Source organism: Alligator mississippiensis, chromosome 15 (genome assembly GCF_030867095.1).
Source record: "Alligator mississippiensis isolate rAllMis1 chromosome 15, rAllMis1, whole genome shotgun sequence".
Taxonomy (NCBI): Eukaryota; Metazoa; Chordata; order Crocodylia; family Alligatoridae; genus Alligator; species Alligator mississippiensis.
In genome coordinates, this window is record NC_081838.1 from 2,422,266 (window position 1) to 2,444,357 (window position 22,092).

Here is a 22,092-nt window from a genome sequence, read left to right on the forward strand (position 1 = left end):
CCCATGGCTCCCACGTGAACCTTGGTCCGGGGGCTTTCTGGGCCCCCCCCATCTCCCCCCTGGGCCCCCCCGTGGGCGCAAGGCAGAGGCGGGCAGGCCACGGCGTTAAACAAATATAGTGTTTTATAAAGAACATTTACAGTCCGGCGGCCGCGTCCCGCCTGGGCCCGGGGCTCGGCCAAGTGCTCCCGGGGGAGGGGGCCTTCCCCCTCCGCGCCCCCCGGGCCTGGTCACACCGGCGTCATTATTATTATTATTTGGACGCCGGGGACCGGCGCCCGGGTGCGGGGCAGGCGGCTGTATTGCATCCGAAGGTGGGGGGCAGAGGGGCACACCCCCCAAGGCCACGGGGAACCCCCCTGGGGAGGGGTCCGGCGCCAGCAGGCGGGGCCGGGGGTGCCCGGAGCGAGCGAGCGAGCCGGCCCGGCTCTGCTCTGGTCCCGCGGAGCCGAGGGGGGCGCCGGGGCGGGGAATAAATTAGCAGGGGGCCCGGGTGGCGGGCGCGGGGGCGACGCTCACGGCTCCTTCGTGTCCGCGGCACCGGAGAAGATCTCGGCGAAGCGGCGCAGCTGTGCCGTGGCCGTCTGCGACTCCTCCTGCAGCCGCTGGTTGTTCTGCCGCAGGGTGGCCACCTCGGCCTGCAGCACCACCTTGTCCTGCTTCTCCTAGGCACAGAACCGGGGCGTCTGGGACGGCACCGGCCCCGCGCCACCCCGCCGGGCCGGGAGGGAGCCCAGGTGTCCGGGGACCCCCGACCTGCCCCCTGGTACCTTCTGCAGGTCGTTGTGCAGCTGCTTGAGCATGGCCTCCAGCTGGCAGACCTTCCCCGGCAGGTCCACAGAGGGCTCCTCGCTGGGGGGAGATGGGACAGGTCCCTCTGTCACCCGCCAGGCCAAGAGGGCCGGGGGCTCCAAACGCTCCCCCCAACCCTGCCCCACACTGGATGCTGGCTTGCAGCCCTGCCGTAGGAAGCAGGAGAGTCCCCACATACCTCATGGTGGGCCGGGGTGCGGGGCCGGGGGCCGGCGGGACGTCGGGGCCGCGCCCGGGCTGGTGCAGGCAGAAGAGGGAGACGGCGCGTTGCACTGCAAGGCAACCAGGGGCCGTTGCAGGGGCTGCTGGGGTGGGGGGGACGGGACCCTGCTCAGCCCCCTCCCCAGGGCGCTCCTTCTCTTGGCGGCCGGGCTGGGATCCGGCCCCCCCTGGAGCCGACACGTGCGACGGGGGTCAGGGACCTGCCGTGACCCCCAGTGCTGTGCACGGGGCGGGGCGGGCGGGGCGGGGGGGAAGAGGGGGAGGGGGGGGTGTCCGTCCTACCTGCCCCGGCCCGGGGGCTTCTCAGTTTTTCAAGGGCTCCGGCCCGGCCCAGAACTGGGGCAGAGAGCTTGGTGCAGGCAGCCCCGAGCCGGCAGGTCCGGACAGGCGGCTTCAGCAGCCACAAAGAGCTGGGAGCTGGGGTTGGGCTGGGCTGGGCTGGGCTGTTCCCAGCCGAGCGCGGGGGGGTGGGGGGAGGCCTGGAAAGCAGGTCACGCTCCCCCCCGGGGCAGCACGCCTGGCGCTGGAGTGGGAAGGCGGTGCTGGCGCAGAGGCAGCTCCATCCCCCGCCCTTTGCTCAGCTGGAGATGCCGGTGGGCAGGGGGGTGGGGGGACACGACGGACCCCAGGGGCACGGGCAGCGCCGAGCATGGCCAGCCGGACACAACACCCACCGAGAGGGGAGGGAAACCCCCGGGGCCCTGGATGCACCCGTGCAGCTCTGAGCATGGGGGATGTGGGTCGGGCGCTCTCCCTGGACCCGGGCTCCTACCTTCATAGGCTTTGGCAGCATTGACCAAGCTGGACCACTCCAGGCCAGCCGCCGTGTCGGGCAGGGGCATCAGGCCGGGGTCCAGGCGCCGTACCGGCTTGTCCCGTGTGTCCACGAGGGAGAGCTCGGAGGCCGAGATGGCGGCTGGGGGGGCACGGGGTAGGGGTGGAACCCAGACGTCCGGGCCCCAGGCTGACCCGCAGACCCCACTCCTGTCCCGCAGGGGAGGGAACCCAGGCGTCCTGGCTCCCGGTCCCCACAACCCACCCCCTAGACCCCACTCTCTGCCTGGAGCTCAGAGACAACCCTGACTCCTACCCTGCCCAGAGCTGGGGCAGACCCCAGGCATCCGGGCTCCCAAACCCCCTGGCGCACTCACACTTCTTCTCGGGGAGGCTGGGGCCGGGCCCGGGCTGGCGGCGCACGGGCAGCGTGCTGGAGGGGAAGGTGCTGCCAGAAAGGACGTCGCTGGCCAGCACCAGGTCGAAGCAGGTGGGGGCGGCGGCGTAGCTGGGGTCCCTGCGCCCGCTGCACAGGCTTTCGTCTGACAGCGTCCGCTGCAGCATCTTTGGCGACACCTGGAAGGGCAGGAGTGCGGCCGCCACCCTGTCAGCTCGGGGGGCTGCACGTGTGTGCGTGCATGCAGTTTGATGCCTATGTGCATGCATAGGCACTCTGCATACGCGCACGTGCCACGTGGTGGCATATAGCTGCACACGTGTATGCATGTGCAAGCATGTGTTCACACCTACGTATATGTGCATGCACGTGTTGTATGTGTGTGTGTGTGTGTGTGTGCGCACATGCATGTGGGTGCGTGTTGCAGTAGCACCTACAGCCGCACCCAGGATGGGAGCCCCACGGTGCCCTGTCTGCACGGCTCCCGGCAAGAGGCCGGCTTGCCACAAAGTTTGTGGCCGGAGCCGGAGCCCGGAGGGGGGGGAAGAGCTTGCCTGGGGTTGCCCGCAGCAGGGGAAGGGAACCCAGGAGTCCCGGCTGCTCCAGCCCGCTGGTTACTACATGCCCTCCTGGAGCTGGGCTGGCACCGGGGTTCGCAGCTGCCCCACTTCTGGAGTGGAAAAGCAAACCCAGGAGTCCTGGGCGCCGGACACGGGGGGGGAGCCAGGACTCACGCCATCACAGTCGGGCTCAGGGCTGACGGCGTCCATGATAATGAGCTTCTTGAGGTCGTCCTCGATGCTGGACTTGGGGCTTTTGCGGGGCGAGCGCAGGTCCCGCAGCGACGCCCGCAGCCGCGGCTGCCCGAAGACATTGCGGGCGCTGGCGTCCACCTGCCTGCGGCGCCGTGGGGGGGAGGAGGAGGGTTAGTGTGGCACCCCAAAGTGGCACCCAGCCCCCACGCGCCCCAGTGCCACGTACCTCTTGGGCTCGGGGGGCCGCGCGGGGGGCTCATCCAATCGCCTCCACCCTGCGCTGTGCTTGGCCCGGGCCGCCTGCTTGGAGAAGAAGGACTTGGGCACGGAGGCGGAGAGCGGGAAGGAGCCGGGCTGGGGTCCATGAGTCGGCCGGGGCGTCTCCGCCGCGGGTGCTTTGTAGCCAGGCACCGGGTAGCCCTGCCGTGTGCTGGGGAGAAGCAGAGCCATCAGGCGGGGAGGTCCGGGGGCAGCGAGAGCACCCCCATCCCACGTGCCCCGTGCCCAGCTCACCCAGGTGGCTTGTAGGACTCGGCGCTGCCGGCGTAGCCCTTGTGCCGGTAGCCCCAGCTCTGCCCGGCGGGCACGGGCTCCCTCCGCTTGCCGTTGTCGGGCAGGCCAGCAGCGTGGGCCGGCGTGGGGCGGGTGGGCCGGGCGCCGGGGCTGGAGGTGTAGAGCGCCGTGTCGATGCCGCTGTCGCTGGAGCCGCCCACAGAGGCCGGGTCGGGCTCGGGCTCAGCGGGGTCGGGTGCGTCGAACCAGGGCTCGTCGCTGTGGCTGCTCGAAGCGTTGCTGGACAGCGTGTTGCTGCTGGAGTGGCTCGAGTACTGCGCCTCGCCCTGCCACGGCCCGGCCACGTCAGCAGAGCTGGGCGCGTGCGGGGCCCAACCAGTCCCTCGCACCCGGGGACGGGCGAGACCCACTCACCTTGGGAGGCCGGTTGGGGGAGTCCTTGCCCGCCAGCTCCTGCCTGCTGGGCCGCTTGGCGAGGCCGGCTGTTGCCGCCGGGAGCCGGGCCGGCGCTGGCACGTGCCACAGGGGCTCTGCGGCAGGGCACAAGGCCAGACGTCAGCCCACCCCAAGGCTAATCCGGGGAGAGCTCCCACCCCCTTCCCGAGCCCTCCCGGCTTTACCTGGCTTGTGCCGCTCCATGGTGCTATCCTGGCTGGCGAGGCCCCCGGACGAGGAGTCGCCGCTGGAGCCTGCGTCGGGGCCGTAGTTGGGGGGCTCGAAGGGCAGCAGGGACCGGGGGGAGGCAGCCGCGTATCTGCGGGAGGGTGGCAGAGAGGCGGCACGGATGTAACCCTGCGCTCTCGTTAGCGTAGCACCGGAAGGGCGAATGAGAGCTGGCGCGGGGGGGTGGGAAGCCGTGCCCCAGCCCCGAATTGCCGCACACCTCACAGGGAGGTCCTGCCCGTGCCGCACGGGTGTCACGGACCCCCCAGGCTCCGGCACAGGGGGGCAGAAGCCGGCTGTCCCTGGCTGCGCACATGGTGCATGCACCGCACCTACCTCTCCGGGGACGGCTTGTACCGGGTGAAGATGGCCCCACTTGAGCCAGGGGCTGAGAAGCTGCCTGAGGGCTGCCGGTAGGGCTGGGGGCGCTCCGTGCCCGCCGGCGATGCCAGGTGCGGGGTCTCGGGGAAGCTCACGGGCCTGGCAGGAGGAAAGGCTCGGTTGATGGCTCCTCGCTGCCCACATGGAGCTGGGACCCTGCCGGAGACGCCGCGGCCCCCTCGCTCACCTCTTGCCGTGCGGGGGCTGCGGGTCGCGGTAGGGCACAGCAGCCGGGGCCTGCTTGGGCGGGCGCGACAGGGACTGGCCGTGGCCCAGGGGCAGCGCCTCGGACCAGCGCCCGCCGGGGTTGTGGGAGGCCGGGCCGTTCCACTGCCAGGCCGAGTGGCTGCGATAGGGCGGGCGGTACCCGGTCGGCGCGCTCTCCGGCTCCGCCTTGGGCTCCGTGCCCTGCGCTTCCAGGGACTCGGCCCAGCCCCTGCCGGGAGAGACGGGTGACACCGCGCTCTCTGCCCCCCAAGCCTGGGCCCCGGCCCCCGGTCCCATCCGCCAGGCGGCACAGGATGCTCCGAGGTCAGGACCCCTGGGCCCTGGTGCCAACCTGGACCCAAGGGGATGCCCGCAACTCCCTGCCGTGGCAACGGGGTCATCAGGGCCAGTGTTAATTAACCCAAATCCCAGGGGGTACCCGTCAGGGGGTGGGGCGCGACGGGCCCGGCGCCCAGGGCGCTACCTGCGGGGGGTGCCGTCCTCGTGGGGCGGGACGATGACGACCTTGACGGTGACGGAGGTGCGCAGCAGGTCGATCATCTGGTCGTGGCTGAGGGTAACCACGGCCACTTTGCAGATCTCCACCAGGCGGCTGCCCTGGCGCAGGCCGGCTTGCCAGGCGAAGCCGTACTCCTCCACCTCGGCCACCGTGCCGTCGTAGCGCACGTGGAAGCCCAGCTGGCCCAGCCCGTTGCGCCGCAGCGTCATGTCCACCGTCTCGCAGCCCGACGTCACTATCTGGGGGGGACCCGGATGCCTGGGTTCTCCCCAGCTCGGAGCACAGGGGACGGGGAGCCCGGACGCCTGGGGTCTTCCCAGCTCCAGGAGGACAGGGAATGGGACGCGACAGTCGGAGCGGAGGGCGCCGGCTGCCCGGACACCTAGCTCCTATCTCGGCTTGGGGGGGGGCAGTGGGGCACAGTGGCCAGAGCATACCAGGCAGCCCCAGCCACGTCTCTCCCTGCTCTGACCCGACTCATTCACCCCAGAAGCACTTGGGGTACAGGCTGCCACATGGGACCCTGAGCCCACGTACGCGTGTCTGGGCACAACCGAGCCGCAGAGACCCCCGCCCCGCAACGTGACCCTGACCCCAGCCCTGACCTTGAGCCGCTGCACGATCTCCTGGATGTCCCCGGGACTCTCGTCGGGTGCCCGCAGCAGCACGTGGTCGCCGCGGCCGTAGAAGACCTTAAGGGTGGCAGCGTCAGCCGTCCAGCCGATGACGTCGGCGCAGAAGCAGTGGAAAGCCACCTCCTTGGCGGCCAGGTCCAGCAGGGCCATGAGCTCGCTGGACACGGCCAGGGCGCAGTCCACCTCGGCACTGCGCCCAAAGTCCCGGGCCCGCACGTGCCAGGCCAGCGCCCCCGCGCTGAGCAGCTCAGCCCCAGCCCGCGCCCGCGCCTTCTCGCGCCGCTTGGAGGCCAGCGCCATGAGGCTGAACTTGCCGGCAGCGTCCAGGGGCGGGCCGGTGCCGCAGCGCTCGGCCAGATCCCGCAGGTACTCCTGCCGCGTGCGCGTGGCCATGGCCTTGAACTTGGCCGACTTGTGGGCCGCGTGCTCCGCGTTCACCGCCTTGGCCAGCAGGAAGTCCCGGAAGAGCTCGGAGCGGCGGAACGTGGCCCCTCGCGGTATCGGGGGGCCAAAGGGCGGCACGTCCTTGGACCGCGTCACGGCCACGCTGCGGAGAGGAGTGGAGAGGGGGTCAGGATGTGGGAGGGGGCTGGGCAGGGGTGTGGGGGGGCCTGCGAGATTGGGGCTGCGTGGGAGGAGCCACAGAGGGGACTTGGCCCCACTCAGGGAGGGAAGGAGTGAGACGGGGTGGAGGGCTCACGGGGAGCCTGGACACCTGGCTTCCCCCCAGGAAACGAAGGATGTGATGTGACCGTCTGAGACTTGCTGTCTCAGCCCAGGTGCGGCTGCACCGGTAGCGGCGAGAGGGGAAAAACATTCCCCCCTGGTCCCCAGGGCGAGCGGCGCAGCCCGGCACCTCCCCGGGGCAGGCCGGGAGCCGCGCGGGACTCACCTGTAGCACACGCTGTCGGTGCAGGGGCTGTGGGCGCGGACCACGATGAAGACGTGCTGGAAGTGGGAGCGGACGCTCTGAGGTGTGAAGGGCAGCGCGCCGGGCTCCTGGAAGACGATGGTGACGATGTCGTTCCCGATGTGCCTCTTCCGGAGCAGCTGGAGGGGCACCAAGACACGCCAGGCAGCGAGTGATGCACGTGGCAAGGAAGCGTGGGGTTGGGGTGGGCTTCCCAGCTACTGGGTGGGGGTGGGAGGACTGAGGGCCAACCCTGGCAGCGGACAGTCCGAGCAGAGGGGCAAGGGAGCCGGGACGCCTGGGTTCCCTCCCAGCCACGGGAGGCGAGGGGGCATAGAGACCAGCGCAGAGATGAAGGGGAGCCCGGACGCCTGTGTTCAGCAGGGTGAGAGCGGAGGCTCCTCAGGTCCCTGCTGACCTGTGGGGCAAGTCTCCAGCCCCCCGCCGCCCGCCCGCCCGCCCACGTGGAGAGGAGGGTCTGGGGCTGGCACCTGCAGGGAAGTGGGTGGGTGGGCAGCACGTGCCCAGCTCCTACCTGCTGCCGGTTGTTGGGTGTGTAGGGCAACATGGTGGAGACGTGGAACATGATCTCATAGTCCTGGTAGGTCGTGTACAGCGAGTGCGTGCCCGTGGAGTCAGCTGCGGGGCAAGAGAGGCCGTCACAGCGGGGCCACGGGGACACAGCCCCTCCAGTGCAGCCCGCCCAGCAGCGGGAGCCGCGCGTCCCTCGACCCAGCCCGCGGTGGAAGCCACGTGCCCCCAACCTACCCCGTGGTGGGAGCCACGTGCCCCCAACCTACCCCGTGGTGGGAGCCACGTGCCCCCCAGCCTGCTGCAAGCCTCCCAACCTGCCCCTGGTGGGAGCCGCATGCCCCCCAGCCTGCCCATGGTGGGAGCTTCGTGCCCCCAGCCCAGCCCCATCCCCAGCCCCAGACTCACTCTTGGTGTCCAGCTGGGCGGCGTACTTGCTGAAGGAGCGCAGACAGACCCGGTCCCCCAGCAGTTCCAGGAACTCCTCGAAGGCCGGCCCGGCCGCCTCGTTGTTGTACATCTCCTCCTCTGAGCTCTGCCCCGCTTTGCAGTACAGGATCCCCACCTTGTGCTTCCTGCAGATCTGGGGGGCAGGGAGCGGGAAGCACCAGGGTGAGGGGCTGGGGCTGCAGCCCTTACCCCCCCCAGGCCCACCTACCTGGCCCCCCACTCACCCCCTGCTCGTCCAGCTTGAGGAGCTGCTCAGTGACCTTGGCCGGGGCTGCAGTCAAGGCCAGCCGCAGGCAGTGGATGTTCAGCTCGGGGACCACGTACTCCAGTGCGTCCTTCAGGGGCAGCCCCCGCCCCGTCCCGGGCTTGGTGGTGGTGGGGATGGCGTCCTCCGGGATGGAGCCCCGCAGGGTGGCCAGCTGCACCCGTGGGAACAGGGGGAGGGAGGTGTGAGGTCGGGGCAGGGGTTGCACTGGGACCCCCAAACACTCCCCAGCCAAGATTGAGGGAGATCAAGTGCCCCGATGCCCAGATTTGGGGGAGTGAGAAATCCTGCCCCGTGCCACACTGTACTGGGAGTGCTGGGAATACAAGGGGAGAGGAGAAGAAAGCGGCGCGGGACACGAGAGTGACGGGGTCCAAGCTAGGTTTCCCCCGTTCCTCTCCCCCTCGCAGCTATCGAGGGTCCGGGTCGTGGCGACCCTGAGGCCGTGCCCTGCACTCCCGCACCCCACCGCCCCCGATGCCCCTTCCCCCCAGCACGGGCCCAGCCCCCGGCTGGATCTGGCCGAGCTCTCCACTCCCCCACACCACCACTGTTTCCCACGTGGGGGAAACGGCCGTCCTGGTGTCGGTGTTACACTGCCAGCCTGCTCGTTTCATGCCAGCACCCCTCGTCCTTGTCTGGCGAGAGATGGCCAGGAATCCATCCCCTGGGACTGTCTCTTCGCCACTTCATATGTTAGAAACCCTTGTCCTGTCTCCACGCCAGCGCCTCTCTCCTAACCCCACCACGTCTGGCCTTGTTAGACTCCCCCATTGCACCAATCCCCCTCGCTGCCCTTCTCTGCACCTTCCCCGGCTCTTCCCCATCCCCGGGGAGCAGACCTGGGCATCGCATCCAAGCCATGGACGCCCCGTGGACTCGCAAAGGGGAATTGCGATGTTTCCACGTTCACAACCCGCTCTTAATGATCTTCCCCCCTCAGGCGCATCCGTTAACACTCATCTGTGCTGCATTTCATCAGCCACTGGAGTTGCCTGTTGGCTCCACCGTGCCAAAGGGGCATCCGGCAGTCCTAGGAGATTGTCCCCCTCAACTCGCTCCCCCCGGGAGGGTGCTGGGGGTCCCGGGGCCGAGCCTGGGGGAGCCAGAGAGGAGACTCACCTCGCTGGTCCGGAAGATGAGGCGGTACTGGTACTGCGGCCCGTGCTCCTTGTGATCCTCCAGCCGCTCCCGCCGGATGCTCACGGCCACGGGGCCCAGCTTTTCATCCACACCGAAGTAGTTGGAGTGCTCTGTAGGGGCGCAGAGCCGTCAGGGCAAGGGGCAAAGGGCACGGCACCACCTCCCCTCCGAATCGCTCTTTTCTCCCCTCCGGTCCTACAGCTTTGAAGCCCCGCGGCTCCAGGGCACGGAGGCCAGGAGACACCCCGCTCCGCCAGTACCTTTGCCGTGGAAGTAGTCGCGGTAATAGTGGGCACCGAGGTCAACGTGCTCGATGCTGTAGCGCTGCAGCCGCCCCGGGTCGCGCTGCTGCTCCGGCGGCACCTCCAGCACCGAGACGCCGGCGTTGGTGCAGCGAGCGCTGAGCGGGGGCTCGGGGCCCTCCGGGACCCCCGCCGCCGCCCCACCGCGGGCAAAGCTGAGGTTGCGCTCGCTGAGGCCACCGATCTCGTTGCGGAAGTGGGGGCAGCTGAGCAGCAGGTCGTTGCTGGTGGCATCGCCGGGGTCGTGCTCCAGGCTCTCCTTGCCGTTCAGCTCCTCGGGGCCGGCAGCGTCGGCCGAGGCGGCCGAAGCGCCCGTCGTGGTGTTGCGACGCTGGCCCGGCTGGGCCCGGCTGGCGGCCGCGGCGCGGAGGTCGAACAGCAGGCTCTGCGCGTCGTAGTGGGCGAAGCCCTTGGGGCACAGCCAGGCTCGGCCCCCCTCGCCCGCCCTCCCGTCCTCCGCCGGCTCCGGCCCTGGCTCGCTCCGGCCGCTCCGCAGCTTGCGGAAGATGGAGTCGCCGCCCGCGTCCGCCCCCTTGGGCGCCTTCTTGCGCGGCTTCTCCTTGGCGGCGCCGTCCCGAGAAGGGTCCCCCGGGGCCGGGGCGCTGCGGAGGTCGCGGAGCACAGCCACGAAGCTCTGCTCCGACAAGCCCTGGGCGTTGATGGAGGACGTGCTGCCGTACTCGCGGAAGAGAGGCAGCCCGTTGGCCACGCGCGCGCCCAGCGCCGGCGCCTCCTCGGCCACCTCGCACTCGCTCAGCGTCACCTCGCTGCTGCTGCGGTGCCGCAGGGGGGTCCAGCCGCGGCCCGGCGAGCGGGGCCAGCCCTCCGGGAACTCCACGTCCTTGGAGCGGCGCCGGGAGAACCGCGGGGCAGCTCGGAGGCAAGCCGCGGGTGCCGGCTGCCCGTTGGGGACGCCTCGCGGCGAGGGGAAGTCCAGGCTCCCGCCGGACTCCGAGTCCCTGGAGGGGCTGGGGGCAGTCGGGTCCCGGGGGGCGTCGCGCTTGGGGGGCCAGTCGGCGATGCGGGCGCGGACACCCATCTTGGGCATGGCAGGGGTGGGCGCAGGGAGCCGCGGGGCCGCTCCTCCTCCCTCACCACCACTCGGCCCCCAGAAGCCAGGGGGGTAGAGGTCGCTGGGGCGGGCGCCGGGCAGCCCCTCGCCGCCTGCGTCCGCGCCATCATGCTGCCCGTGACGGTAGGAGGTCATTGTCCCGCGGCGGTGCTGAGCCCGGGGGTCTCAGCCGGTGCCAGGCCGGCGGGGACCGGGGCCGGCGTTAAGGCTTCCTGCCCGCTCGCCCCATGCTGCCATCGTCACTCGCCCTGATGCTGCTGCGCCGGGGTCCTCGCTCCCCACCGGGATACTGCAGCGAAGGCGAAGCCGGCCGGTGGAGGTCTCAGGTCATCCTGCAATGGGAAGGGGAGAGGGCGAGCGTGAGGCAACGACGACACGTACAGCCATATGGGGAAACTGAGGCACGGTAAGGCCAGGTGCCCTGCTAGCCAGCACCAGGTAGGCTGGCGATGAGAACCAGAGCCAGGCTGGGGGCACGGGTCAGCAGGCGAGAGACTGGGGGGGGGGTGCACGATCCCATGAGCTCAGACACTTCCCTTCCCAGAACCACCCCCCACCCCCCGCACGGCATGGTCACCCGCTCCCAGACAGACACGACAGCATGGGTACAGACACACACATGCCCTGAGGCCCCCCCCCCACGCACCCGAGATGGGGGCCAGCAAGGCCGACGCAGCACAACCCACCCTGGCGGTTGAGGTCTCTAGGCACGCCCCCACGGGCAAGCACTGGGGGGTGGGGGCCAGCCGTGCCAGCCCTAGTGGAGCGCCGGCTCCCGGCGCGGAAATGCCTGGGGCCGAGCAGGTGGCTCCGCAAGGCATCGTCTCTGCTCCCGCGCCCTGAGCGGCAGCCAGGAGCCACCCCCGGGCACCATGTGGCACTGGAGGAAGCTGCTGCCATGCTGCTCCTGCAAGGCGGCGGCGTGCACAATCAGCGCGGCTCCGAGTCTCGGGTCGTGGTGCAGCAGGGCCCTCCCGGGCTCCTGCGTCTGCCCTGACGGTCCCGGGAGCCACGTGCTCCGGCCCCATCGGAGGGCCAGCACCTCGTGAGAATGAAGCCCGCCCGCGCCCCCGCGTCCGCATGAGTCGGGGGCAGTCACGACTGCAACCCGGTGTCCTGGCTCCCAGCCCGGCCTCATCCTCTACAGAGCACGGAGAAAACCCAGGAGTCCGGGCTAAGCACAGTGAACATGCTGGATCTCACCCCCGAGCTGGCAACGAACCCCGACCAGACGGAGGCTGCTCCTGCCGCAGCGGGGAAGGAAACGCGAGTGAATGAGGCGCCGAGACCCGCTACTCGTCCGCGGGGCCGAGCGGCCCGTGCCAGCCGGGCGCTGCCTCACCTATCTGCAGGTCGCCGAAACGCCCTCGCCGTCGCGGTGCCGGGGGCTGGCGCTGGGAGCAGGCGGCTGCAAGGGGAACGCGGTCGACCGCCCGGCCCCGCAGACGGCGATGGGAGCTGGACATGCTCGTCCAGGCGCTCCAGGAGCCAGCCGCCAAGATGAAGCAATCAGGTGGCACCTGGGACCGAGTGGCATGAAGTTCCTGGCAGGGGCCGCAGCGTCCGGTCCGGCCCCGGTTGGGCAACGTCTCTGAGCAGAGCGGGTGCGAGGTCCCAGCACGTCCAGCCACTTTTGGGGCCTTGGGACAGGGCTGGGTGTCTTGGGGACTTCAGCCGCTCCAAAAACCACAGCCTGACCCAAGGGCGGGGGTCCCAGCTGCTGCCCTGGCACTGGGGCCAGGCAAACTGGCGGTGATGCTACTCGCCTGTGCAGATGCCCCTGGGGTCCGGGAGGCGCCGGGAAGAAGCCCAGCCCTGGGGAGGCTCCGGGCTGCCTCCAACACGTGGGTCATTTCCAGGTGGCTCGAGGACCATCCTTAGAGCCCTTTCTCCAGGGTGGCGAGTGGGGGGAGCCTCTATTGCCCTCCCCCACTGCCCTGGAGGCTGCGGGTCCCGGCGCGGGGCAGCGTCAGCCTCAGCCTCATGCGTGCGACACGTTTCCAGCCTCATGACCAGCGAGACATGATGCAAAGCGGCGCCACCACCCCCACCCCGACCCCTCCTCCAAGCCCTCGAGCTCGCAGCTCAGCTGGCGACCAAGCAACTCGCTCCGGCGCACGTCCAGCCGCACGTGGCATCCAGGCCCGGCTCCGTGGTGCCGTCCGAGGCGGCTCCTTCACCCCAGCGTGACGGGGGTGCAATGGACAGCGCCGCGCGGCCCTAGGAACGCCCCCGTCCGACAGACCCCCGTCTTGCGGCTGCAACCAGTGCGAACGGGGGCCGACCGACAACGCCTCCGCCAGTCGTGGCATAGGGTCATGCCCGGTTCCTGCGCCCCCATCCCAGAGCCACCCCATGTACCCCCCATCGCATCCATGACCTGGTTCAACTGCCTCCGTTTCACCGCCTCGGGCAGCCGAGCTGGGGCAGAACCAGCCATGCCGGTGATCCCGACTGTGTCCCGGAGAGACGGGTGTGCACGCGCACACACACACACACACACACACACATGCACACGCGCGCACAGAGCTGCCTGGGGCCCAGACTTGGCATTTTAACCCGGACCCGCGAGGCTGTTCCAGCTCTGCGTGGAGCCCGGGCCCAGCTGTGCGCCGGGACGGGCCCCGACGTTATCCACGGAGCCAGACGCGGGGCAAGCCAAAAGCCCAGAGAGAAAAGAAGACACGCATGTACATGCACACGTAAACACACACACATAGATGTACTACATAACGACATGCATGCACACACGCACACCCACGTGCAGACGCACACATGCATGTACACACGAGCAGACATGCACATATACACATGTCCATACCCACACATGTACATCCACATGTACACCCACACGTAGACACACGTGCATGCACGAACGTAAACACACATGCATGCACATGTACACACATGGACATGCCCACACACGTGTGCGCGCAAACGTACGCACACCACCCCCTAGCCCAGAATAAGCCCCCTGGGTGCACAGAGGCTGCAAAGCCGGGATTACCGGGCTCGTAATCCTCGCTTTATTGTGTTCCCGGCCTGGCCCGGGGCGGCCCTAATTCCGAACTGCCTGAGTCACGGCACGTGGTGCCCGCGGGAGCCGGGCAACGCCTCTGCCCAGCCTCGTCCCCGCACCCCCGCCGGCACCGCAAAGGTTCCTGCTCCACGTCTCAAGCTGGGCCCTCGAATCTAGCCCGGGTCAGCCCTGCCAGAGCCAGCAGGACGCAGGTGCCACGAGCCCCGCTGGAGTGGCACCCGTTACTTTCCTCTCCCTTAACAATCCAGCTAACAAAGAGCCCCGGACCAGCTGCCCCTCTGCTGGGCTGGGAGCCGTGTCCCACCGACCGTCCCTTGGGAGCCGCCCGGGTCGCTCGGTGTCCAGCACCGGGGGAAGGGGGTGGGGAGCAGCTCTGCTCCAGCCCTCGGGACCCACGGGCCGCACCGGGCAACGAGGGCCATAGCGGGAGCTCTGCAGGTTCCCTCAGGTTCCACGCCCGAACAACAGACCTTCTCAGCCAGCTCTTTTGGCACTCTTGGACCTCAAAATTGCCTGCCCCTCCGCTCTCCCAGAGCCCCTCCCAGGCCATAGCAGCGTGCACTGGGAATCAACCCCCTTTCCACCCCATGTGGTGGGAAACGGCCGTGCCGGTGCCGGCGTTTAGCTGCCGTCCTGCTCGTTTCGTGCCGTGACCCTGCTTCGTTTTGAGATGGCCAGGAAGGGACCCCGCGGGACCGTCTCTTTTCCCCCTTAGCACGGTGTAAACCCCGTCCTGCGTCTCCCTCCTAAGCTGGGTGGCTACCGGTGCCCGCGGGCTGGAGCGGGTCCCCTCAACACCCCCCCGCCCACGCTCAGGCAGCTCCCAAACCTCCCAAATCCCCCCTTAATCCCCACGGCTGGTTGCCACAGCAACCCGAGGGCCTGGGAAGAGGCTCCGCGAGGCAGAAATCCCGGCCTGAGCCGGGCCCGAGTCATCCGGGGGCAGTCGTGCCATTCCCGGGAGGACCCCCCCCCCCATCCCTCCAACCGGCGCCCGCCAGCCCGAACCGGGGGGCACCGCTGCAGCGGAGAACCCGCGCCGCGGCCTGGCCCGGTGCCCGGGCACAGACCAGCTGCTCCGACCCCCGGCCGGCGGCGCCGCTCCCAGGACCCCGCACGCAGGAACCGGAGCCTTTGTCTCCATCCGGCCCATCTGCTCCGGCGGCCCCCGCCCCGAAGCTGGCACCTGCCCCACGTCCGCGGGCAAGGGGCTGCGAGCCGAGGGCCAGCGCCTCCCCCGTCCCCGCGCTGCCCTCGGATGCGATCGCTTATCGGGAGAACAAGGGGCGATTGTTTCCCCAAGTCGAGGCCAAATCTCCCCGGCCCACGGCTGCGGGACGAGTCCTCTCCTGGCCGCACCTACTCCATGCCTTCATTACCCCGTGCTCGTTAGAAGCGGGGCCTGCCCATCTCCGTACCAATCTGACCAAGGGACCGGGGGGGGGGGATTTCTTTCTCCCTGCCCCCAATGCAGCATCAGTGCAAAGGGGCAAAACCCTATAGCCAGGAACCGCCTTTACGCCGCACACGCGTGCCGGCCCCGTCACGCAGCGCAATTCCCCCCCCGCAGCCTTGCCGCGGCTTCGAACCGGGACAGAGCAATCGCCGCCGACCGTCGCGCGGCCACGGGTGCTCCGTGTCCTGGCAAAGACCCGCGCAGGCAGCTTTGCCGGCCAGGTGACACATCCGCGTGGGTTCGCATGCCCGTGCACACGTGTGCCCCTGTGCACGCTTGCCGACGGGCTGGCTTCGTGGCCCCCCTCCCCCGGAGAAGGGGATGGTTACAGCGGGTTAGCGGCGCCGAACGGGGCCATGCAGCCAGTCAAAAGGAGAAGAGCAACAGATGGCCTGGCAGATATTAACATAAATTATGCATAATATTGAAATTGGTGCTGCTCTCCGGCTGCCTCGCCGGCACGGCACGGCACGGCACACACGATGTCAGCCAGCCCGACAGGGACGGTTCCCTCCGGCAGCATCCATCTCCCGAGGGAGCCGGGCCCCGTCCCCCCACGAGCCCACGGTGACAGACTGCTCATCCGTGAGCTCCTTGCTCCCCACCAGGGCCAGTCCCGGTCCCGGACCCTGGCCCGTGCAAGGGTCTGCCCACGTTGCAAACCCTCGCCCACGGCTTTCGGAGCAGGATGTGGGCAGCCGCACGCACCGGCTCCGGGGGCCGAGACATCCCACCTGCTCCCGGCCGGCCCAGCTCTCGGGCGGAGGCACCGCTCCCGCGCCGAGTTTACCTGGAGCCGTTCCAGCGGGCAGGAAGCCTCCCCAGGAAGCGCCGGAATAAACTCCCTGCGGAGGCAGCCGCAGCAAACGAGACACCTGGCGGGAGCGGGAGGGCTTGGCCGCGGGATAAACAAGGAAGCGTGGCGGCTCCGGGAGCAAATCCAGCTGGGCCGTGTGCCCCCCCCACCCCACCCCCTCCAGGCAGCTCCCCGAGCTCCTGACTCAGCCGTGACTCTGCTGCTGTGGGAGGTTTCCCGTAACCTCTTCCACGCCGGGCAGGAAACCCGTGGTGTGTCACGGCCGGGCCGTGCAGGGCTCCGGGCAGTGACGTTCGCTCCCGGAAGCGGGGAGCGAAAGCGCCGCGCGGCTCCGCGGCGGGGGCAGGGGGGCACACGGGCCCGCCCGCAGTTGGGGACACCCCTGTGGGCACCGTGGGTTTCGGAGGGGCGCCGAAGGAGCGAGCTCCAAACCTTCGCCCGGCAGGTCTGGGCTGTTTCGCCCTCCCGTCGGCGCCCGGGTCCACCTGCGGCCCGCGCGGGCAGGTGTCTCCCCGGCAGCCGCGTCCCGACAGAGCCAGACGTGCCGAGCGGGAGCTGGCGGGCGCCCGGGCGCCGAAATGCCCCTGGAGCACAAAGAAAATTCCTGGGAGCGCAAACATGACGCTGCGGGGCGCGGCCGGGGAGGGGGGGACGGCTCCGGCTCCGGGCCCAGCCACGTGGCCGGGGCCGCTGCCTTTGGGGCAAGGGAGCAGCCCGGATAGGCGGCACCCCCGGGGAAGGGAGCAGAGGGACCCGCCCAGGGTCACCCCCCCAGGTCGAGGGGCTACAAGTTCCCAGCTGGGCCCAGGGAAGGGGAAGGCAGGAGCAGCCCCCGCTTATCGCCACACCTGCACAGGGCAGAGGTCACGAGTGAGCCGTGGTGGGGGTCACGACCTATGTACCCTGTTACCGCCGTCGCTCTGACCCTGAACCAAGCCCCTGGGACCAGCAGGACCAAGGTCAGGATCCGGCCACCACCAACGCAGGATGCACCTCGGACGCTCTCAGCCGTCCCGCGATCCCCTCCCCGCGGCTCAGCCCAGAATTCGGACCCGAACGCGAACGAGCACCAAACCCAGCGACACGCTTCCCCGCTCTCTGGACCGCCCGAATCAACCACATCGACGATCGATCACCTGCCGCTGCGGACACGGGGACAGACCGGCCGTCTCCCGCCTGGGGACGCGAACCTGCAGAGCAGCGGGTGAGGGGCAGCGTCACCTGCGCGCGGCCCTGTTTACCCAGCGCTGGCTGCTCGCTTTGGGGCTGGCGCGCGGTAGCCTGGGGAACAATTAATCCGGTTACCGGGAGACCTGCGGCGATCCGGCAGCTTCGCTCCAGCTCCAGGGACTTCCCTCGGCTTCCTGGCACCCGTGGGGACGGGTCCGACCTGGAGCTGCAAAGCCCCGCGGGCACTTCCTCCCTTCGTCCCGGGCTGGAAAATGAGATGCTTTTGTCCCTAAATCGTCGCTGGTGGGGGACGGACGGACGGACGACTCGGCCGCTGGAGGGGAGCAGCGCTCTGCCAGGCTGGGCGTGACAAAGCCCCCTGGGCTGCGGGCACGGCAGCCCCCAGAAAGCCCCGTCCACAGGCGACGGTTGGGGTTGCCCGTGGCAAGATCCCCGGGGGCAGGCTGAGCTGGAGCTCAGGTTTCCGCGGCGGGGGGGAGCGCCGCGCCCAGGCGGGTCCCAGCGCGTGTGCACGTAGCGCGACCTGGGCCGACTCCACCCCGGAGGAGGAGCGGCGCCGGCGGGCGCAGGGGCCGTGCTGCCCAAGAGCACCAGGCCCTGGCTTCACCCCACCCCGAATGCCCTTGCCCGGCTCCCGGACACTACCAACGAGCTGCTCGTGCAGCTCGGCTCCGGAAAGCCGCTCCCGGGGCTCGGGATGCTTGCACGTCCCCCCGCGCACTTCTCTCTGAAGAGCGGGGGACGCCAGGAGCCGACCGCGGGGCAGCGACACTGCCTCCGCCGCTGTCCCCGAGAGCGGGACGGAGCCTGTCCCGTGCACGGCGCCCACGGCTGGGCCGCGGGAGGGACCGGGGCACCAAGGGTATCCGGGAGGAAGGCGGGAGCAGGGATATCCGAGCACTGGGAAAACACAAGTCAATCATTAACCGCCGACCTTTCGGGACGTCGGCGCTTGGGTTTCTGCCGCTTCCGCGAGACCAGGAGCACGGGGAGACGGGTCCACAGGCCGAGGCTGGGGAGATCCGCGAACGAGCCACGGCCCCTTTTAAACGAGAAGCAGGGGAAGAGAAGACGCGTAGACCCCTGCTCTAGGAGGGGAACCTGGATGCCCCGGCCTCGCACCGCAAATTATCCGGGCGCCGAGGGGAATCAGAACAAAGCCGCGGATCAAAGCGAGCCGGCCTGGCGAGGACGGCTCCGAGCAAACCAGCGCTGTCAGGTCAGCGTGGTAGAAAGCAAACACGGCCCGTCAGGAGCCTCAGTCATGTGGAAAACCGCATCTCGCCACGGCCGGCTGGCCCCGTCTGCCCAGGGACGGGGCCGCGGAGGAGCTTCGCTCTCCCCGCGGCCGCCAGGAGCCCGGCGGGCCCCGGCCCCATCACGCGGCTGCCGCGATGCACCCCGCGGCCGGTTCCCCGGGGATCCGGCCACGGAGCGATGGCTGTTGCTTTCTTGCCAGCTCACACAGGCGGGGAGACACAGATGGAGACGGGGGGAGGGGGCTGGGAACAGGCGCTGGCGGTTGCAAAGCTGCAACAGCCTCTGCCTGGGGAAAGGCGGGCGGTTACTCGGCTGGCGGGAGTGGGGGGGTTTGCAATGAAGTTAGCAGGTCTGGAAGCCCCCACCCCAGCCAGGGCCAAGCCCGAGCGGTCCAGCCCCCGGCCCCATCTCTGCTTCTTTGCCTGCCGGGGGGGATGCCATTAGCCACGGCACGTCCCAAACCCGCGCTGCGGGACATGTTGCAGGGGCACGGCCGGGGCTTGCAGAGACGTGCCAGGAGCTCGGCAGCCGCATTCACCTTCCCAGCCCTGCCAGGCTCCGTGCCGGTCAGCTCTGGCCGCGGGCAACCCCCGACAAAGGCCCGCGGCTCGGGCAACAGCGGCCCCCGGACCTCTCCGCACTAAGAGGGCTCGACTGAGTCCGACCCCGTCCTGGAAGGGGCCCTTTAGACCCCTCACAGCCAGACGCAGGGTCCAGCACGCGCACGTTTACCGTCCGGCTCCATGTCGCGGCTGCCTCTTCCTGGGGCAGCTGGCACGGGGACGAGCCCGGAGCAGGACAAGACGCCGGGGGCAGAGTCGAGAGCCTTTATCTTCCCCAGGGCAAAGTTCTTTCTTGCACCGTGGGCGCAGCTCCCCGCAGCCACAGGGCAGCGCGGCTTCACGCGGCCTGTCCAGCACACGTGTGTTCGGCCGAGCCCAAGAAGAGTCGCTGCGAGGGACGTTGCCCTGGGGTAGACGCTGGAGCCCGAAGAGGTCGGTGCCGCAATGCCAGGAACGACCGGCGAAGCGGGGCTGCTAACGAGCGCGGGCAGGGCCGCGAGATATGACGAGCGGGCTCCCCAATGCGCGCGAATGCCGCCCGCAGGTGCTTACCACGCCGGGGCCGCGCCGGGAGACTCTTCCTGCCTGGGCAGAGCGACGCCGCGGGCTCCACGCCGGTCGGGACGCGCTGGAGTCAAAGGGAAAGGAGAACGGGAGTGAGTTCAGCTCCGGACAGGGGCAGGTGGTGCCCCCTCGAAGCCGCCCAGCTGCAATGGCTTCGCCTCCCACAAGATCCCAGCGCGGGGAAACTGAGGAAGGGGCGAATCAGTCGGTGGAAACTTGCGGAAGGGAGATAGGGTGTCCCCGACCTCCGGCCTGGGGATGGGACCCCAGTGTCCAGGCACCCAGTCCCATGCTTTGAGCCCTGCTCCATCCCCAGCCACGCATGGGCAGCCCCCGAGAAGCCCTTGGGGAACCGGCTCCCGTGCCCGCGACCTCGGCGTCCCGTGGGAACAGTGCCCGGGCCAACTCCTTCCCGGATCTCGCCGCAGCCGAGGGCCGTGCTTGGGCAGGGAGGGGACGTTTGCTCCGGGGAGCGGCCGCTGCGCCCGTGAGACCCCCGTGCCAACACGCACGCGTGACCCGGAGGCTTTTGCAGCCCGCTCTGGCGTGCAAGGCCCCTCTTCCCCTGCCCGGGGCCAACACCGCTGCGAGACCCCGGCTCCAGGAAGCTGCGAGAGCCACGTCGAGGCAGGCGCAGACCCGGAGCCGGGTGCCGTCCGTGCTGCCCGCGCCCCGCTCACTCGGGGGCCCTGGGAAGACGCTCGGGACTGGGCCCAGGCGGCCGAGACGGTGGCACGGAGGGATGCCGACTGGAGCCCCGGCCCTGCCGCCTTCCCAGGCAGCTTCCCCCGAGCTGAATAGGCGATTGTGCGCGCCGGCCCGAACTAGGTCAGGAGACGCCCCCCGCCGCCCCTGCCCAGGGCCGCTCCCCCAGCCCCGGCTGCCTGCAGCAGGCAACGCCTCGGGGGGGGTCAGCCGCCAGCCCCCAGGATAACTCCCAGCCCCCCCTCCAGTCGCAACATGAGGGGCACTGCAAGGGCTGAGCGCCCCCTCCCCCATTGCACCAGGCACTGCCCCCCCTGCATGGCAGAGGGCATCGCCCCCCACTGCAGTGGACATCTGCCCCTCCCCCCATTGCACTGGGCAGATCCCCCCCCCCCGCCCCATAATGCAAGGGGCAGCGCCCCCCATCTCCCCCCCAATGCACAGGACAATGCCCCACCCATTGCACCACAGACCCCCCCCCCCGCATTGCACCGGGCAGACCCCCCCATAATGCACAGGACACCCCCCCCCCGCCGCACTGCGCCGAGCATAGCCCCCGCAGTGCACAGGGCAGTGCCCCCCCCCACAATGCACGGGGCGCGCCCCCCTGCACCGGACAGCGCCCCCTCCCCTCGGTGCACGCGGCAGGAGCAGGGCCCCGCCCCCCCGAGCCGGCCGGAGCCGCGGGGGCTGCCGGGAGCTGCAGTCCGCTCGCCTCCGCCCCGCCGCCCGCGCCGGCAGGCGGAGACTGCATCTCCCAGCAGCCCCCGCGGCTGCCCGCGAGGAGCGGAGGGGGGGGGTCAGGAAGCGGCCGGGAGCAGCGGCCGCTGTGGGAGCCGCCCCCCCCCCGCATTAGGGGCACGCAAGCCCCCCCAGACCGCCCACCCCGGAGGCGGCGGAAGCGGCAGCACCCCCTCCCCCGCCCGCCTCCCCCCGCCGCGGGGGGGAGGACTGAGCCCAACTGCCGCGGGGCGGTGGGGGGGGGCGGGGGGCGCTCACCTGGCAACGGCGCGAGGGCGCGAGCCAATGGGGGGCGGCGGCGGCGCGAGGGCGCGGGCCAATGGGGGGCAGCGGCGGCGGCGCGAGGACACCCCGGAGCCGGCGCGAGGCGACTGAGGGAGGGGAGGGGGAAGGAGGTACACCGCGGGGGCGGGGCCACGAGGAGGAGGAGCCTCTGGGCGCCCCGCCCCTCCGCCGCTGGAGAGGAACCTGCGCTCCCCCCTCCCCTCTGGTTTTAAAGGGACACGCACCCTGTTCCCGCAAAAGGATTTGGGGGGGGGAAAGGGGGGTGTTGAGGAGGTGCGGGGCGGGTGGTCATTAAATGGAGGTCGCTAAACCCCCATGCGAGGGGCGAGCAGGAGTCCAGCACATAAAGGGTTAATCCCATTCAAACCCCCCGCCCCATGTGAGGTCATTAGTGGAGGATGCCCCCCCCCACCCGGGCATGATACGGGGCGAGGGGGTGGCGAAGGGTCAGGGGGACCCCCCCCCCCGCCAGCGCTGGGTGCAGCAAGGAAAGGGTTAATGTCAGGCAGGATTGTATTGTGGGGGGAGGGGGCTCCCCCAGCCTCTCGCTGCGGCACATCAAGGGTTAACCCCCCCAGTGCTATCCCCCCGCCCCGGTGGGGCAGGTGGGAAACTGAGGCACGGGGGGATGGGGGGCAGTGAGGGGGGACCCAGGCGCCCCCCCCCGCCCGGGGCGGCGAGACGCTGGAGCCGGCCCGGACCCGCCCGACCGGCCAGACCGGTTCCGGGGGGGGGGGGGCGAGCGCACCGGGTCCCGGGGGGGGGGGGATCCGGGCCGGCGGCAGGTGCAGCGGGGCCCGATCCTGCCCGCAGCCACAATGCCCCATTGTGCCGAGCTCGGGAAACCCTCCAAGAGCCGCCCCGCACCCCCCCGTGCCTGGCTCCGCTGCGGACCTGCCCGCCCCGCGCCCCAGCCC

The 22,092-nt window shown here is 70.2% G+C and overlaps 1 protein-coding gene across 6 annotated transcripts; it reads right to left on the bottom strand.

Annotated features, from left to right (window-relative positions):
• Nucleotides 1-105: 105 nt before the first annotated feature.
• Nucleotides 106-21,275, bottom strand: SIPA1L3 (signal induced proliferation associated 1 like 3). Of its 6 annotated transcripts, XM_059719385.1 has the most exons (22): nucleotides 21,149-21,274; nucleotides 19,433-19,508; nucleotides 9,440-10,885; nucleotides 9,159-9,289; nucleotides 7,996-8,190; nucleotides 7,730-7,904; nucleotides 7,326-7,429; nucleotides 6,773-6,930; nucleotides 5,851-6,427; nucleotides 5,210-5,484; nucleotides 4,706-4,954; nucleotides 4,474-4,617; nucleotides 4,095-4,228; nucleotides 3,889-4,004; nucleotides 3,475-3,800; nucleotides 3,188-3,391; nucleotides 2,941-3,103; nucleotides 2,187-2,385; nucleotides 1,808-1,951; nucleotides 992-1,085; nucleotides 771-852; nucleotides 106-665 (listed from the first exon to the last, which is right to left on the bottom strand). In XM_059719385.1, exons 3-22 carry the CDS (start codon nucleotides 10,686-10,688, stop codon nucleotides 516-518), a joined length of 4,869 nt encoding a protein of 1,622 aa, XP_059575368.1. In that variant the 5' UTR covers nucleotides 10,689-10,885; nucleotides 19,433-19,508; nucleotides 21,149-21,274; the 3' UTR covers nucleotides 106-515. The 6 variants fall into 6 exon arrangements, with proteins under 6 accessions (XP_059575368.1, XP_059575373.1, XP_059575371.1 ...); XM_059719390.1 differs by lacking the exon at nucleotides 4,706-4,954 and having other exon boundaries at nucleotides 21,149-21,275; XM_059719388.1 differs by lacking the exon at nucleotides 19,433-19,508.
• Nucleotides 21,276-22,092: the final 817 nt, after the last annotated feature.

What these genes read in the sequence shown, in the direction of transcription:
- SIPA1L3 (XM_059719388.1), bottom strand. Translation starts at nt 10,688, where the DNA reads ATGACCTCCTACCGTCACGGGCAGCATGATGGCGCGGACGCAGGCGGC. An exon ending in CCCCCAACCGGCCTCCCAAG is followed by an intron (nt 3,801 to 3,888) that starts GTGAGTGGGTCT and finishes GGGCCGTGGCAG; the next exon opens with GGCGAGGCGCAGTACTCGAG. An exon ending in GAGTCCTACAAGCCACCTGG is followed by an intron (nt 3,392 to 3,474) that starts GTGAGCTGGGCA and finishes GCTTCTCCCCAG; the next exon opens with CACACGGCAGGGCTACCCGG.